This window comes from Rousettus aegyptiacus, unplaced genomic scaffold, assembly GCF_014176215.1.
Source record: "Rousettus aegyptiacus isolate mRouAeg1 unplaced genomic scaffold, mRouAeg1.p scaffold_m13_p_16, whole genome shotgun sequence".
Taxonomy (NCBI): Eukaryota; Metazoa; Chordata; class Mammalia; order Chiroptera; family Pteropodidae; genus Rousettus; species Rousettus aegyptiacus.
In genome coordinates this window covers 33678065-33695325 of record NW_023416291.1, presented here as the reverse complement: position 1 = coordinate 33695325, position 17261 = coordinate 33678065, and the positions used below count along the sequence as shown (strand labels likewise).

The 17261-nt window shown below is 51.6% G+C and overlaps 2 protein-coding genes across 2 annotated transcripts; one reads left to right on the top strand and one right to left on the bottom strand.

Annotated features, from left to right (window-relative positions):
• The first annotated feature begins 5568 nt into the window (after positions 1 to 5568).
• SHFL (shiftless antiviral inhibitor of ribosomal frameshifting) lies at positions 5569 to 10668 on the top strand. Its single transcript, XM_016153620.2, has 8 exons — positions 5569 to 5707; positions 6159 to 6282; positions 6461 to 6510; positions 7876 to 7914; positions 8092 to 8241; positions 8677 to 8780; positions 8899 to 9053; positions 9561 to 10668. The coding sequence occupies exons 1-8, from the start codon at positions 5687 to 5689 to the stop codon at positions 9785 to 9787; spliced, it is 870 nt and encodes a 289-aa protein (XP_016009106.1). The 5' UTR covers positions 5569 to 5686; the 3' UTR covers positions 9788 to 10668.
• On the bottom strand, positions 10045 to 15960 carry ANGPTL6 (angiopoietin like 6). The gene is made up of 7 exons (XM_016153558.2): positions 15839 to 15960; positions 14114 to 14188; positions 12694 to 13264; positions 11842 to 12019; positions 11133 to 11320; positions 10783 to 11053; positions 10045 to 10258 (listed from the first exon to the last, which is right to left on the bottom strand). Exons 3-7 carry the CDS (start codon positions 13255 to 13257, stop codon positions 10068 to 10070), a joined length of 1392 nt encoding a protein of 463 aa, XP_016009044.1. The 5' UTR covers positions 13258 to 13264; positions 14114 to 14188; positions 15839 to 15960; the 3' UTR covers positions 10045 to 10067.
• Positions 15961 to 17261: the final 1301 nt, after the last annotated feature.

The window sequence follows — 17261 nt, the reverse complement described above, 5'->3', positions numbered from 1 at the left end:
CTACACCCCTTCTATTATTTGTTTGTTTGTTTGTTTGTTTATGGAGACATGAAGACATTCTAGAAAAGGATTTCCCAAAAGACAGACATATAGGAAAGAAAATGTGGTGCTCTTCACCGGAGAATCCCACCCTCCACCCTGCTGCAGTGACTAGAGCTGTCCACCACTTGCTTGCATGTCCCCTTTACTCCACATTTATGGCCACCCCAACGGCCCCAGGCAAAACTATAACATAAGGTTTTCCTTTCCTGGTACGCAGACTTCCTCTTTCCAAATCAAACATTTCTTAATGCTGAACTTTCTTTTTCTTTTTCTTTTTTCCAGAATAAGTATGTTTTACTTTTACAATCAGAAAAGAAAAAGGGAAGAGGGTCCTGGTTTAGGGTGAGGAGTAGCCACAAATTTGAATTTTCAAAATTAAAATATAAAGAGATGAAATCACTTGGCCATCCCAGCTTCCAGAGCTAAGGGTCTGGTGCGGGCACCTCAGGCACTTTCCCAATACTTTCTTGGAGAGCTTTCTGGACTGTAGGGTTAATGATTAACTGTGGATGTTTCTGCTGCCAGTAGCTATGACAGGGGACATTGATGGGGCCCCCAGGCCCAGGGCTGGAGCAGAGGACTGTTTCCCACAGGCCACACGTGAGTAAAAGCAATGTAAGCCATGATGGTGTGGTAATAAAAACAGCCACGTGCTTTTTGGAGGGTCGCTCTTTCCTTGGTATCCTCTAATTCAGCAAGTTCCTGTAAAAATATAAAGCAAGTCACGTTTGTAATATTAAATCTTCTAGTAGTCACGTTAAAAATGTAAAAAGGAACCAGTGAAATTAATTATAGAATTTTATTTAGCCCAACATATTTAAAATATTATCACTTCAACATGTAATCAATATAAAAAGTTATAGATGTGTTATCTTACATAAGTCTCCCAAATCAAGCATGACACTGGCGGCACATCTTAATTATGACCTGCCTCATTTCAAGGGCTCAAATGCCAGTGGTTACCTTGTCAGACGGTGCGGGTCTGAATGGTTCATCAACATTAACTCATGGAACCCTCACAACAACTCTACTCCCATTTCAGAGATGGAGAAACTGAGACTCCAAAAGGCGAAGAAATTGCAAAAGAGCTAGCAATTGACTCAAAGCCAGACCATTTCATTCCAAAGTGCACCCCTTGACCTCTATACTTCTTGTCCTCAATTACGGCTTAAAGGAGCATTGAGGTCAGCTGGCCTGTGTTCAAGTTCAGGCTATGCCACTTATAAGCTGGGTGTCCTGCATGATTTGCTTAATTGCTCTGAAACTCAGATTCTGCATCTGAAAAAAGGACAGTGACACCTAAGCCAGAAGGCTAAGGGGTGACTTGATAGCCCCAAGCCCATAGATCATGGTGCCCAGCGAGCCCTGGATAGACTCAGGGTATTCAAAGCCACTGAGATTTCTCCACTCATTGACTTCATCTGAGCAGAGCCTCAGACACGTTATTCAACTTCCTCACATATGCATTCCTGGAAATGTATTTGAAGCTGATTTCACAAAACTTGAACAACAGATTATTGTGCTGTAAAGGACATTCTATTCACTGAAGATTACGCAAATTATGAAATCCCAGATTACTTCTCACCAGAGTTATGTGCCATTGTCAAAGATATGTTTCCAGGATTTCATGAATATTAATTGAAAAAATAATTGGATTTATCTTATATATATATTTTGGTTCTGATTACGAAAGTGATGCCAATTTTTTTTTCCAATTGTTAGAGGAATACTCAATGTGGAAAGTACAGTGGTGGAGAGATCCACACACACAAATGCCCGCACAGTGTTTGTGTATGCCCAGGGAGGGGCAGTGACCCCAAGGTCGGCAAAGCCCTACCTGTCAAAGCATCAGAATACAGAAAATGAAAGAAATGGTTTAATTCAGCATGGTTAGTATTTTAGTGGGTTTTTCCAAGTTGCCCTCTCTGAAGGTTCTACCAAGAGACGCCCTCTCCAACAGTTTTAAAGATTTCCCATTTCCCCATACTTCCAACCCTGGGAATTCCTGAAGTTCCCCATTTGGTTAAACTGAGAGGGAAATTGACTGGATGGTGAAAAGCACGCACATGCTCCAGTCATGTCCACTTCCTCCAGAGTTAAACATACAGTCGCCAGCTTAAGCCTCAAAGGGTCCAGCCGAAGGTCAAGATTTGCTGCTTTTAGCATGAGCTTCACCTTCCGGCACTCCTCCTCTCTCCTCGCTAAGCCCCAGCCACGCTGACTTTCAGCTTCCTTCAATAGACCAAGCCCCTTCCCACCTCAGGGCCTTTGCACATGATGCCCCTCTGCCCTGCACTTCCTTACTTAAGTAGCTCCTATTCATCCCTTGAGCAGATTCGTGAAATCAAAAAAAAAAAAAAAAAAGAAAGAAATGAACCTGCTCCATAGAGTTCCTATGAGGATCAAATGAGATTCATAGTTTAAAACACTTGGCACAGTTTTCAGAAAGTGTTAGGATTCAGCTCAAGAGGCACCTCCTCCATGAAGCCCTCCCCGACCACCCTACCCAGGTCAGGTTCCCTTTGTAATCCTTTTTCATGGACTTCTCCATTTCTTTTTTTGGTATATACCATAAACATAATTACTTGCAATATCATCTGCTTCATGTTTCTCTTTCCCATTAAGACCATGACACCAGAAGGGCAAAATGTCTGCCCCATAGGAGCCACCTGACACATGTCTGTCAAATTAATGAATAGATGAATCAAATGGACTCATCTTTGACTCAATTATACTAAAGTGTCAGAGACTACACATCTTATCACTGTTATCAGCACGTCCATTTACTCCTTTTCCACACCATTTGATAAAGACAAAGGATGCAGTAATGCTCACACCACTCCATAAACAAGCCACATCTGGCCAGGCCCAGATGGCCACAAATGTTGGTGGGTAGACAGCACCCCCATGTGACTGCTGGGAATGTTCGTTTTTCTGTTCATGTACAATGACAACATTCAATAATACTTCAGTTAGGTGTTCCATTTGTCCTTCCCAATGGACTCTCACCTTTCTCCCCCAGCTCTGTGTCCCAAGCAGCTGACAGTATGACTGGCTCCCTTGCCCTCCTTGCCTTCTGGTGCAGCCAGTGAGAGGCTCCAGTAGGTGATGGGAGGGTAGAAGGAGAGAAGAGGGCAGGGTCTTTATTCCCCTGTTGTTGATCATAGGCTGCATCTGGTGACTCCATTGCAAAGTACAGAAGGTGGCAGCAGGAGTGAGGCACTGTGATTTCCAAGGCTAGGTCATAAAAAGATAAAACTTCCACCTGACTTTCCTTTTCTTGGCTCACTCTAGAGAGGCCAGCTGCCACATTGGGAGTATACTCAAGTATCTTAGGTAGGGAGGATTGAGGAATTTCACCAACAATCAGCATCCGCCTGCCAGCCCTGTGAGTGAGCCACCCTGGAGGCAGATCCTCCAGCCCAGCAGACCTTCAGAAGACTACAGCCAGAGACCCCGACCAGTAAAGCTGCTCCTGGATTCCTAACACACAGAAAGCATATAAAATAGTAAGTCTGGAGATGATTAGTTATGCAGCAATAGAGAAATATTACAGCTGCTAATAACAGTCCCTTGCTCCCACCTCAGGACCTTTGCACTTGCTGTTCATTCTGCCTGGCAGTCTCTTCCTCCACCTCCTTCAGGTCTCCCCTGAGATGATACTTCCCACTGCCTTCCCTGATTCCCTGTTCCCTGTCCCCCCACCTCAGTTCATGTTTTACCCTAGTGCTTATTTCCTGCCCAATTATATGTTTGTTTCTTGTCTATCTCCTCCACTAGAATGACACCTTATGAGGGCAGGGTCTTTGCTTTGTTTGATGTTCTGTCCGCAGTGCCTGGCACAGTGCTTGGCACAGAGCTTACTCAACATGGTGTCATGAGAATCTAACAGTCCTGATTTTTGTCATAACTGGGTTGGTCTCCCACATGTTTTCTACCCACTTGGTGTCTACCCTGGCCAAGAGAGGACATAGCTGTGATCTCCCCCTCCACTGAGTAAGTAGTAATTGGCAACTATAATGAGAAAGACCCTCCTTGCCTCTCCACTTCCCTCAGGACAAAATCCTAGGTCCTCTGTGCAGCCTACAGACCCCATCCCTGCCTGATATTCCACCATTCGGCCACAAAGACCATGAACTGTTTACATTCACTGATAGAGTAGTCTCCAGACCTACAAACAAAGCTTTAGGATTCAAGCAGAAAACATTAGAACACATTTTTTATCTCCAGTTTTTTGTTTGCTAAAGAATATCTTTATGTAATAAATGTATTATAAAATAATCTACAGAATCTATTTGTGTATCATTTATAAATAAATATTCGTCCAGGTGTGGAGCTGCAACATTTTTACTGATAGGGGTTGACAGTTGGAAAAAATTTTTAGAGTCACTTATCCTAACGTAATTCTTCCCCCAAGAGGACATCTTGCAATGTCTGGAGACATCTTCAGTTGTCAGGACTAGAGGAGGAGGTGCCACTGGCATCTAGTGGGTGGAGGCCAGGGAGGCTGCTTAACATTCTACAAAGCACAGGACAGGCCCCACAGCAAAAAAAAACTCTCCAGACCAAAATATCAGCAATAAGGAGTCTGAGAAGCCCTGACCTAAAGCGCCAGGGCCTCTCCTGATTCTGGGGTCTTTGCATTAGCTACTTCTTTTCCCCACTCTAGTCTTCACCTAGCTAAGACCTCAAACTTCAAGGACTCTATACGAGCCATCCCCTCCTCCAAGAAGACATCCTGAAGCCTCCAAACTGGGCCAGAGCCCCTCCTAAGGGCTCCTCCAGACCCCTGTGCTGGGCGGGTTGGAATCGTCTTGGACCACGGGGTTCTCAGTCTTTGGATTTACAATGTGGATTCATTGGAACCGCAGACAGCCAGATTCTGCTGAGACTAGGAACCTGTATTTTTAACAAGCACCTCCCCCATCTCCCCACTGCCTGTCCCTTTGGACCTGCACAGAGTAGCTGGCCCAGTGACTAGTTTACCTACCAGTTTGCATGCCAAGTACTACTAAGCATTCTACCCAGGGTCTAGAATCCTGGCGTGCACCGGCACGCACACACACGGACATTCAGGATGTAGTCACTATTATCACCCCCATTTTATAGAGGGGTAAACTGAGGTTCAGAGAGGGGAACTGGCCGGGAAAGAGACTCAGAGAGAGAAAGGAGTCCAGGTCCCCCATTAATGCCTGATTCCCGGGTGAGGGAAGAGGGCGAGGAACTGGGGGAGCGCGAGCTGTGGGCCGAGGGCCGCACGAGTGGGTCGGAGACTCGCTGCGGCCTTCCGATGGGCCCCACCCCCACGAGAGACGTGAAAACGCGGACCCAGCGCAGCGTGGGGACATGTGACCGACTGCAGAGGCCGCGCCGCCTCCCCTGCCCGAAGTCTGTGCGTTCAGCCGCAGGGTGCAGACCCCGGGCGCCCTCCTGGGTTGGAGGCGCAAGAGCAGAGGCGGAGCCAGGACCGAGCTAGCGCGCCCCCCCAACACCGAAAGCGAAAGAGAAGGCCAGGAAGGAAGGGCGGAGCCTGCGCGGAGCCCCGCCCCCTGCCCTGCGCGCTGCTGGACCTCGTGGCGCGCCCAGGTAGGGGGCCGCCGAGCGCGCAGTGCGGACCCTCGCAGGGAACTGCGTGGCCGTCACCATGTCGCAGGAAGGCGTGGAGGTAGGAGATGGCTGCAGCTGGGCTGGGGGCCAGCAAGAGATGCCAGGGAGGGGCCGGGGCCGCGGAGAGGGTTTTGCAGTTTCTGGGTACTCCGAAGCCCACACCTTCCCCGGGGCTGGCTCTCGTCCCCACCTCAAAAGGAGAGTGACCGCCATCTCCCCCAGACGAGATGCGGCCTCCTCGACAAAAAGCGGGGGCAGCAGGGTCAAGGGTCAGAGGCGAGGGGTTACCTGGCCGACCTCCTCCCAAGCCTGGGACGCTCTCCCCAGTCCGCACCCTCCCCCAGTAACCGTGGGGACTTTGGCTTTTTCCGGGAAATTCCCTGGAGGGATGGGGTGGGGGTGAGAAGGCCAAAACCAAGGGTCAAGTTCAGGCCGGGAGAAGGATGCCTAGAAATGGGGGAGGGACAATTGTTCTTCCCCCATCGGAGCCCCCCCTGTCCTCACTTCAGCTGGAGAAGAGCGTCAGGCGCCTCCGGGAGAAGTTTCATGGGAAGGTCTCCTCCAAGAAGGCGGGGACTCTGATGAGGAAATTCGGCAGCGACCACACCGGAGTGGGCCGCTCCATCGTGTACGGTGAGCAGCGAGGGATCCTGGGCCTGGTGGGGGTTCCGCGCATGGAAGTGCGATCTGCGCGGAGGGTAGGAAGAGACATTGAGATCATCTCTTGGGGAGAGTCTGTATTGGGGCTCCGGAGACCTTGAAACTCCCACAGGATCAAGGGCCTTCACTTACACTTAACTCTCCCGACCAGGGGTAAAGCAGAGAGATGGACAGGAACTGAGTAATGACCTGGATGCCCAGGTAAACTGCCCTCCTCCCCTCAAAGGGTGGGGTTACTGGGGAGGGGGATTAGAGGGAACCCAGCCCATCCATGGTGAGCCTCCTCAGTACATTGCCAGTCCACAGCTCATGGTCCACCCACATTTACTCATTCGCTTCTTGGTCGTGTATCCTGCCAGGGAGCCTGCAAACAGTAGGTGCTTATTACATGCTGATGATATTAAATGGGAGAGAGAGAGAGACATGAAACGAGGCAGTGACATGAGCCAAGATTAATGTCATCATAGAGGAACCCTAGAGGTCAGGGAACCTTCCTGGAGTGGTGCCAACTCTTCAAGACTGGAAAAGAGCAATCCTTGGGAATGGAGGAAGTGGAAAAGGTCTTCCTGGAAGAGAGAATGGCATGAGCAAAGGAACCAGCAGACAGGCTAGGATGAGCAGGAAATGAGGGAGAAGAGAGGGGCAGGGGAGCGAGCTCATGAATAGAACATATGAATAAATGAATGAAAGAAAGGCTTTGAGGCACAGACGCATCATGGCTATTTTGCCCTTTAGATAGCTTTGGTGGCTGATGAAATGTGGATTTCGCCTGCCTGAAGGCTCAGCATAGAGTTGTTAAAGAGTGTAATAAACTTATACCTATAGAGAATATGATAAAATAATGGCAAAGAGTAGCATTGATTGAGCACTTCACTTGCAGCAGGACTCCAAGAATTTTACTTGTTGACTCATTTCATCACCACAGCGACCCTATGAGACAGGTCCTATTATTTATCACCCCATTTTAAGGATGAGGAAACAGAGACAGAGTGGTGAAGTCAATGGCCAGGATTATGCACAGGAAGGTGGCAACTGAGATATGAACCCCAGCCACCCAGAGTCAGAGCCTGGGCCCTGAGATAGGACCCAGGGGGAGTGGCTTAGCCGTGCTCCCACAGCTGGAAGTAATAGAAGGGGAGTGGGGTGGGACCTGCATCTATCAGAACCCAGAGCCATAACACTTAGCCTAAAGCAACAAGGCCTCAAAGAGGCAACCCATCCCAATGCCAACAAATGTGTGGCGTTTTCCAGCAGGAAGGGAGCATGGAGTCCAGGCCTGCTCCACTGCACTCAGTCAGGGTGATCTCAGGCAAGCCCTTTTCTGGTTCTGGACCTTAGTTTCCCCATCTGAGCAATCGGGATAACAGGCATGCCCACCTCTCAGGGCAGCTATAAAGATAACTGAGGTCACACACCTGGCTTTCAATCAGCTCCTTGTTAGTTAGGGACACCCTACTCTTATATGGAGGATGAGAGGATCCCATCAAGGAGTCCCACCCCCAACAAATAAGACAACAAGAGGCCTAAGCTGAATCTCCAGCCTTTGCCCCTGGTGTCTCCATGCAGGACCCACCAGAGGACATGAAGCAGGACCGGGACATCCAGGTGAGTCCAGGGTGTGGGAATGGGGGCAGTAGAGCAGGGCGAACACCCATGCTCTGGAGAGTGAGGTATGTCCTGGGGCAGAAGGGAGATGCGTCTGTTGAGACAAGAGGGCTGATGTTTATGTTCGTGGAGGAGGAGTGACCATCCTCTAGTGCCCACACCCTGCCCATCTCACAGGCAGTGGCGACCTCCCTCCTGCCACTGACGGAAGCCAACCTACGCATGTTCCAACGCGCCCAGGAAGACCTCATCCCTGCCGTGGACCGGCAGTTTGCCTGCTCCTCCTGTGACCATGTCTGGTGGCGCCGCGTGCCCCAGCGGAAGGAGGTAATAACCCAACCCCTGACCTTGACTCTCTTTGACTCTGTCTTGAATTCCACTCCCAGGCCCCATCCTCAGTGTCTGAACCTCTGCCCTAAGAACATCAAAGAGCTCATCCTTGATCTCAGCCCAGACCCCAACCCTGAGCTGGACTTCAGACCTTCAACTTGAGGAGCTCAACCCTTAACCCAAAGCCTGACCTCTTACTCCAGTTTGACCACTACCACGGAAATCAAATCTGACCCCAAAACCACAACCCCAAATCTGGCTTCTGAACCCTCTAATGTTGTGCTTCTGGTAAATGCTTAACAACCAGCTTTTGTGGACCTCAGATTTGTAGTGTTTGCCAATTTCTGTGGTGTAAATATTCCCACCGTGGCCAATATCAAGCTGCCAGAGTTCCCTCTGATAGCGAGGCTGCTCCCCACTCCACACCTGCAGGTGTCCCGGTGCAGAAAATGTCGGAAGCGGTACGATCCGGTGCCTTGTGACAAGATGTGGGGTGTGGCTGAGTTCCACTGCCCAAAGTGCAGACACAACTTCCGGTGAGGACACTCATCCCCACCCCCTCAGCTCTGCCCCACCCCAGCCCTTCCCTCCCTGTCCTGGCCCCACCCTGGCCCAGTCTCACTCTCCAACCCTCATGGCCCTGCCCGCCCCCAGGGGCTGGGCACAGATGGGGTCCCAGTCCCCTTGCTACGGGTGCGGCTTTCCCGTGTATCCGACACGGATCCTCCCTCCGCGCTGGGACCGGGACACAGATCACCGCAGCACCCACACCCACTCCTGTTCAGCTGCCGACTGCTACAACCGGCGAGGTAAGGCCCTGGGTCATCCTTGGTGGCATTCCTACACTCTGAGCAGTCTACTTAGCCTTAACTCCTGGGACATCCACCTCTGGGGCCTTAAGTACAGTGGTCTTCCACTTCTTCCACATGCCTCCCAAGGCCTCAGTCACTTCCCATGACATCAGCCCCTCCTTCCACATCTTCCGTGGCTCCCCAGTCTCCATAACGTCCAACACTATGTCACCTCTGGCCCTCCTAATACCCACCTCCCATGGCATCAGCCACTTTGCACGGTCTTGCCGAGGAGGGCCTGTAATTTCCCCCAGTGGTTCACACCTCAGTGGCCCATGTTCTTATCTCCTATTTTGTCTGCTGGACTCTCAGGTGATGCCCATGTCCCTGGGTCTCCTGTGGCTGATACCCATGACTTTCACTTCTGAATTCCCTATAGCTCTGCACCTGTGACCTCAGCCCTTCCCCTCCCCAGAGTCTCATGTGACCTCATGCCCCTGGACCTTAGAACCCTTCCCTCCTCAGAGCCCCACGTGCCTGGAACGTCCTGCGCACACCCGAAGAGTCGGAAGCAGAACCACCTGCCCAAAGTTATACACCCCAGCAACCCCCACATCAGCAGTGGCTCCACTGTGGCCACCTGCCTGAGCCAGGGGGGCCTCCAGGAAGACCTAGACAACCTCATCCTAGAGGACCTGGAGGAGGAGGAGGAGGAGGAGGAGGAGGAAGAGGAGGGCAGGCACGGGGAGTGACCCCACCAGGTGCAGATGAAAACCAGACACGGTCTGTGGATATTTTGTGTTATTATAAAATATGAGGTCAAACCAAGATCTAAGTGCCCTTGGGGAGCCGCCCGGATTGGAGATGTTGGCAGGGGGGTTCCTGAGTCCTGTTTTCAGGGCCTTGGGGAACAGATATACAATGGGAAGGTCTGTGGGACATAGCCTGCACCAAACCATGAAGGAGGTATAGCCAGGACAACTTGGGCTCCTGCTGACATCCCCTGGGACCTGAGGGACAGAGGACAGCTGGTCATAGCCTCAGGGGCCGGATCAGCATGGCAGCCTTCTTGAGAGAGTAAGCCCCGCCACGAAACTCGGCCCAGTAGACACCGTCCTGGTAGAGGCTGCGGTAGTGGCCACCACGGTGCCACACACCATTGAGGTTGGAGTGGGCACAGGCATGGTACCACCAGCCTCCCCGCTGGTACAGGGCACAGTTACCTGTGGGGAGAGAGAGTCCATGTTCTCTTAACCAGAATAAAAGCCTCTACCAGTACCTTACTAGTGCCAGGCTTTTGCCAGACATCTGGACCTCTAATTCCTTCTTCAGAGTAATGGCCTTAATTCCTTCCCTGTCCTCTTACCAAAGCACAAGTCACACTTTCCCCACCCTTTCTGCAAACTAAGAACTCTACCCTCATTCCTTTATCAGGGAGGAAAAAAAAAAATACCTTCTCTACTTCCTTCCTAGAATAAGTCCTAGCTCACACACAAATATACCCTGCTGTATTCCCCACATGCACACCCTGCCTTTTATCAGAACAGTACTCCTGACTTTTTTTTATTGTCTCATCAGAGAAGGAATCTGAGTTCTCCATCCCCTCACCAGAATAAAAGTCCTGTGCTCTGTTCTTTTACATGCCCTGATCCTTACCAGAGGGAAGTCTTACCCCACCCACCTCATTCCCTCACTAGGAGTCCCACTTCCCTTATCTCCTGCCACAACAAGAATAACAGCTCCCTACCAGAATAAGAGTCTCGATCCCTATCCACGGTGCTGAAAGGCTTGTCATTGTGCCAGGAAAGAGAGTCTCCAGCATTTCCACGGTACTGGCCAAGCCGTAGGCGGTAGTAGTCACTCTCGGGCTCCAGGGAGAAACCATCATAGTGGGCACGTGCACCACGGCCCCCCCAGTCCTCCAGGAGCACCAGTAGCTCATGGTCCCCACGGCTGGTCAGCTGATGTACAGGTTCAAGGCCCAGCCAGTATTCCCCATTAGGTTCTCCAAAGCCCGCCTGGCAAGGCAGGAAAATCAGGAAGTTAGGAGCAGGTCACCTCCCCTGCTCAGCCCTGCCCCTGCCTACCTGTGCTCACCTTGTAGTGCTGCCAGGTAGTGAAGAAGTTGACAGAGCCATCTTGCCGCCTCTGGATCACAGTCCAGCCTCCACCTTCCAGCTGTTGCTCACACCAGGCCAACACCACGTGCTGGCCCAGTCGCAGCTCATAAACTCCACTCCGCTTATGGCCTGCTGAGTGGGCCTCTGCACAATCCTGCCATGGGCCTGTGGGCACAGAGGTGTTGGGGGAGGCACATCCTGGACTTACTGGAGTAAGAGTCCTAATTCTCACTGGTTCCCTCACCAGAATAGCAGTCTTGCCGCTCCTATTCCCTCACCAGAATAAGAGCCCCAATACTCATTTCTTTACCTGAATGAGACTTTTAAGTCACTCTTGGCTCCCTACAGAACATGTGGAGCCTGGGGTTCTTAAATCTTGGTTCTATGATCTCACCAGAAGTCCCAAAAATGGCACTCTGAACCTGCTCAAATTCTCACCTAAGTAGCAGTCTTAAATTTACTGTCCTCATCAAAGTAAGAGTGCCTCCTCTCCTATTTTCATATCATAGTAAGAATTTTAGTCTTTTATCAGAGTAAGAGCCATACCTTCTTGTCCCATCACCAGATTAAAAGTATTATTTCTTCCAGTCCTCTCCCCATGAGAGGAATCTGCCATTAAAATCCTTACTCATTTCCTTCTATTCATGCTGCACGGGACACCCTCAACAGCTCTGCCCTCATCTTACCCGCCGGCTTGGTGGGGACAGCAGGGTGCCCTGTGGGCATGGGAGAAGCCATGGGCCCCTGCTGTCTCAAAGTTTGGTCTCTCTGGGGCTCTGGGGCTGGATCTAGCCTCCTGCTGGTGACATTGGTGCCACCCACCAGACTGACCGGAACCACAGGCACCAGGAGTGGTGGAAGGACCTGGGATGACCAAGAGAGTCAAATGTGATTGCACTAACCCTATGCCCAGGCCACTTAGCTCCCAAATCTCCCAGCACCCAGATGGGTACAAGATCAGGCAGGGGTGTGGATTGATCTCCAAAAGTCTAACTCTGGCTGTCAAGAGCAGACAGAGTTGAGTTTAAATTCATACTCAGATGTGTACAGTTTAACTAATCTGTTTCCAACTCCTATATAGTAGGGATATTGCCCACCTCCAACAATGAGTATTACTGAATGCTCCCAACAACGCTGTAAAGTAGGGACTGTCACAGAGCAATAATCTCTTCAAAACCCAGGGCCAGACATGTTCCAGATATCAGAATAATATGGCAGCAATTAGAAATGATAATACGGAGTCTCTATTGTACATTACATAACATCTCCATAACATGGGTCTTTGGCCTTTATCCACATAATATGTTTGATTATAGGACCCTAAGAATATTTATATGAAGCGGACATGATAGATAAGTAGCCACCAGTTGCGTTTTGACCCAAATGAGTTATGGGAGGAGAGGTAGGAATCTGGTTTTTGGAACTTTGGATTTCCGAAATGCGTGTAAGAGATCGTGGGGTTGCAGGAGGCCCCATCTTTCAATGATGCGCACAGGAAGTGGCTGCAATTCTGGAGGAGGGGGGCGGAGCGGGGTTACCTGCTGCTGCCCGCCTGCGCCCCCTGGACAAAGGCGCTCCAGGCGGGCGATAAGGCTACTTTGTTGGCTGACCAGCTGCGCCAGCTCGCGGAACTTAACGTCCAGCTGGTAGAAGCGGGCAGATGCCCGCTGCGCCTCGGCAGACGCGTTGAGCACGCGTTCGCCAAGCAACGCCAGCGCTGCGGCGGGCTCCGCTCCAGGGCCGGGGCCCGCCTGGTGTTGCAGCTGCGCCCGTAGCTGGCCCAGGCGCGCGCTCAGACCGCGGCTCTCCTTGCGCAGCGCACGCACATCGCCGGCCACAGCGCTGTCAGCCTCCGCTAGCAGCTGGAGTTCGCGCAGCAGCTCCTCGTGGCGGCCCACGCGCACACGCAACGCCGCCACCTCGCTGGCGTTCACCGCCTCTCGCGCCCGGCCGGCGGCCGCCTGCCCACTCCAGCACACAGCGCCAGTGAACTTCTGCTGAGGTAGCACGAAGGTGTAGGCACAGCGCGGAGCACCTGCCCGCGCACACGACGCGCCCAGCAGGAGCAGTAGCTGCAACGTAAGCTGCCCAGGTGCCCACATGGCGGACCTGCAGGCAGAAGATGAACAGGAAGGAGGGAAGGACCCGGGAACCCAGACCCGACACCCAAATCTCAGCCTGAGCCAAACCCAGCTGCTCCTACATGGGAATGCACGTGCCTACACCTCCGTGGCTCTGAGTCCACACACTCCCGTCTCCATTTCCCACCCACCCACCCAAAGCTGTAAATGACCCAATGGGATCCCGCCCTGGCCTCTCCACTGAGTGCTAGACGCCTCAGATGCCGTGCTGAACGCATTCATTCGGCAAGCATACACTGAGTGCTTACTGTGTGCCGGCCTCAGTTCTGGGAGCTGGGAATACAGTCGGGAACAACAACAAAAAAACAAAATCCTTGCTCACCAGGAACAAAATAAAGTATAAGATTAATAAAGTATTAGACAACACTAAGTACTAAAGATAATTAAAGAGTGGAGAAACATGGGTATCTGCGAGGGGGTATTTTGAGAGGAGGGAAGACCTGGAGGAGGTGAGGAAGGAAGCCATGCGGATGTCTAGGGAAGAAGAGCAGCCCTGGCAGGGGAACAGCAAGTGCAAAGTCCTTGAGGTTGGACCATACCTGACGTATTAAAGAAATCCGGGGGGCGGGGGGTCAAGTCTCACTAACTCAGTCTAGTAGTGGACACCCCATCTCCCACCCCTCAGATGAAAACTCTGGAGTCATCCATGTCTTCTCTTTCTTGACAGCAGATCCAACCCGCCAGCTCTTCTCTTTAGATCCTGAATTCCTCCACATGCTCCCGCCCTCACCCCCCCACATGCTCCCATCCTCACCCCCCCCCCCACATACACACACACACATGATCCCAGCTCAAGACAACAGCTGGATTTCCTTACAGCTGCTGCCTCCCAGGTCTCCAGTCTTCCGTCCTCAGCTTCTGGTCTGTTTCTCCCACAGTGGCCAAAAGGTGCCTGTGAACACCCAAGTCAGGTTACGTCCCCCCTCTGCTCAGGACCTCCAAGGCTCCCGCCTCCCTCTGGGTAAAAGCCCAAGTCCTCCCCGAAGCCCTCAAAGCCTTGCATGCTGTGCTGTCCCCTCTCTGCCCTCACTTCCTCCCACTTGTCCCTTGCTGTCTCTGCTCCAGGCACCATGGCCTCCAGGCACCTTGCTGTTTCTCAAACATACCTGGTATCCTCCTGCCTCAGAGTCTTTGCATGTGCTCTTTTCTCAGCCTGGAACATTCTTCCTCGAATTTTAACACGGCTCCCCCACTCTCTTTACTCAGGTCTCAGCTCAGCTCTCCCCTCCTCAGAAGCCCTTCCTGTATACTCCATTTAGAGTTTCCCCTGCTGGGCACTCCCTATACAGTCTTTTTCATTTTAGCATTATCACTCTCTGAAATTGCCTCGTTTACTTGCCATTGCTTGTTGTCCGAATTCCTTTACCAAAATATCAACCCAGAGGCTGAGTCTGGGTTGTGTTCACTGCTCTGTCCCTAGCACCTAAAACAGTGCCTGTGCCACAGACCCCCCAACACCCAGATGCCCCAGGTCTGCTGTGCCTCTCAGGTGTTCCCTAACTCACAGACGACCTCCTACAAGTGTCTTCGTTCAAAAGTGTATAGTTGTAGCCACCTATCCCGGATCCTGTAGGATCCATATATGGGCCCCCATTGCCTTCATTCTTAGGGTTCACAGCCTCTCACATGGGGACACATATGCCTCCCACATATACTTTCTAGCATGCAGCACACATCTCACATGTCCCCACATCACCCCATCTGTACCAAGTTTCGCTATGTCCTAACCTACACGTCCTGGTGTCCACACAGTCACATGTCCTGTGGTCTTCATTGTCACACACATTCCCTCATTCACATATTCAACAAACAATCCTTGAGCACCTATTGTGTGCCAAGAGCTGTTCCAGGTGATGGGGACACAGCCATGACCAACATAGACAAAATCTCTGCCCCTGCAGAGCTGACATCCTGGTTGGGAAAATGGACAGTGGGTAGGTCAGGGTGACAAGTGCTTAGGAGAAAATTCAAGCAGGGAAGAGGATGGGAGTCCTGGGCTGGGGGAACATTTTAAATAGAGGGGTTGGGCCTCTTTTTAAAGAGAAGACCTGAAGGAAGAGAGAGGCAGCAGGAACAGCAAGTGCAAAGGCCCTGAGGTAGGACCTTGCTTAATGTACCCAAGGAATAGCAGAGAGACCTTTGAGTGAGTGAGGAGGAAAGTGGGAGGAGGTGAGGGCAGAGAGGTGAGGGGACGAAGTGTGCAAGGTCTGAGGGCCTCAAAGAGGACTTGGACTTTTAATCTGAGTCATATGGGAAGCAGGGGGTGGATTGTGAGCTGGAAAAAAGAACATACACAGCTGAACCCACACGTCAAGCAGGAGCTCCCAAGGGCAGAGTGGGGCCCTCTCCTTGACCCCCAAAGACACCAGGACCCCCACAATAGAAATGGACCACATCCGCTGGAGCTAGAGTGTGTAACACCTCAAGATCTCAGCCTGGGATGAAGAGGAGGCATGAGAAGCCTCCCAGACAAGCAGACGCCCAGGTCTCCAAACTGACAGAATCAGCCTTCACCAGTCCTCCCACCCTCCTGCCCTCTCACCTCTCGCGACTAAGACCCTGAATCCAGTGAGGCTCACAGCAGGCACACAAGTCCAAGGAGGAGCTGAGGGTACAGTAGGGACTGCTGAACTGGGGAAAAGGAGGGGCCAGTAAGAGAGCAGGAGGAAGGAGGCTTAGTAACCACCCCCTGCCCGGCCCACCAGAGCCTGGGACTGGAGCCAGGATGCTGAGCCCAGGAGCCCCAACTGTAAATATTTAGGATTTCCCACATGAGAACTGATACCGAATTGCCAGAACCCCCTGGCCAGGCCACCAGAGCCAGATAACACAGGTCAGTGCCCTGGACATTACCCCCACAACAGAGCACAGGAGGCTGCAGGCCCTGGGGGTTGGGGGAGCAGAGTATCAGAGCCCCAGACACGAACACACCCACACATCACAGAGGACAATAGCCAAAATCAGCAGCACCTATTGTGTGTCAAGCATGATTTTAAACTCTTTAAACCTTGTATTTCATTTAATCCTTGCAATCTGATCTGGCTTCTATGTGTAGCCTCATTTTAGAGCAGGGAAAACAGCCTTAGAGAGGGTGAGAGACTTGCCCACAGTCACACAGTCCGAAAGTGTTGGCAATGGTATTTCACCAAGGTAGCCTGGCTCCAGAACTCACACACATATACCATGACACCTGTGTGCACATAACAGCACAGCGCAAAGACTCAGAGACACCCAAGATATACAAATAGCTGCACAAAGCAGCAAAGATAGACAGATGAAATCTGTGTGTGTGTGTGTGTGTGTGTGTGTGTGTGTCTCCACAGATTTGCCTGGCAGACACCTACATAGATCCATTTGCCAAAGACACTGGAAACGCAACAGATTCAGGAAGCAGTTGTGTGTTCAAAATATGGTCACACGCACACATCTCAACTTAAAGGAAAACATCCCGTGGGCTGAGTTTGTCTGTGCCTGTGTGTTGGACACACACACACACACACTGGCAGGCACAGAGATGCAGACCAGGTACACAGTGAGACCCTGACACCTGCTCACCCCCACCACCAGCACACATTTCCATTTGCCTCCCACATACACTGTCACATCTTCACACAGGTTAAGTCATGCAGTGACAGAAACAGGCAGAGGCAGCCATACAGCCAGTTCTCAGGGGGTACAAAGAGACTCACACAGAACCCCCCAAGGGCACAGGCCTGGGGTCTCCAACCTGTATGAAGGCTTTGCTGACCAGCAGTCTCTTTTTCCAGTTCTGACTGTTCTGAACTGGTAACCCAAGTGGACTCTCAGGCTGAGAGAGGAAATGGTCGTCCCAGATCCGAGAGAAGCCGCCAGGCTCGACTCCAGGCCTAGGTTGAGCCCCCCACACTGGACCCTCAGCCCCCCACCCAGAGCCCCCTCCAGTTTCTCCCACTGGCAGCAGAGAGAAAAAAAACTCCTCAGACACA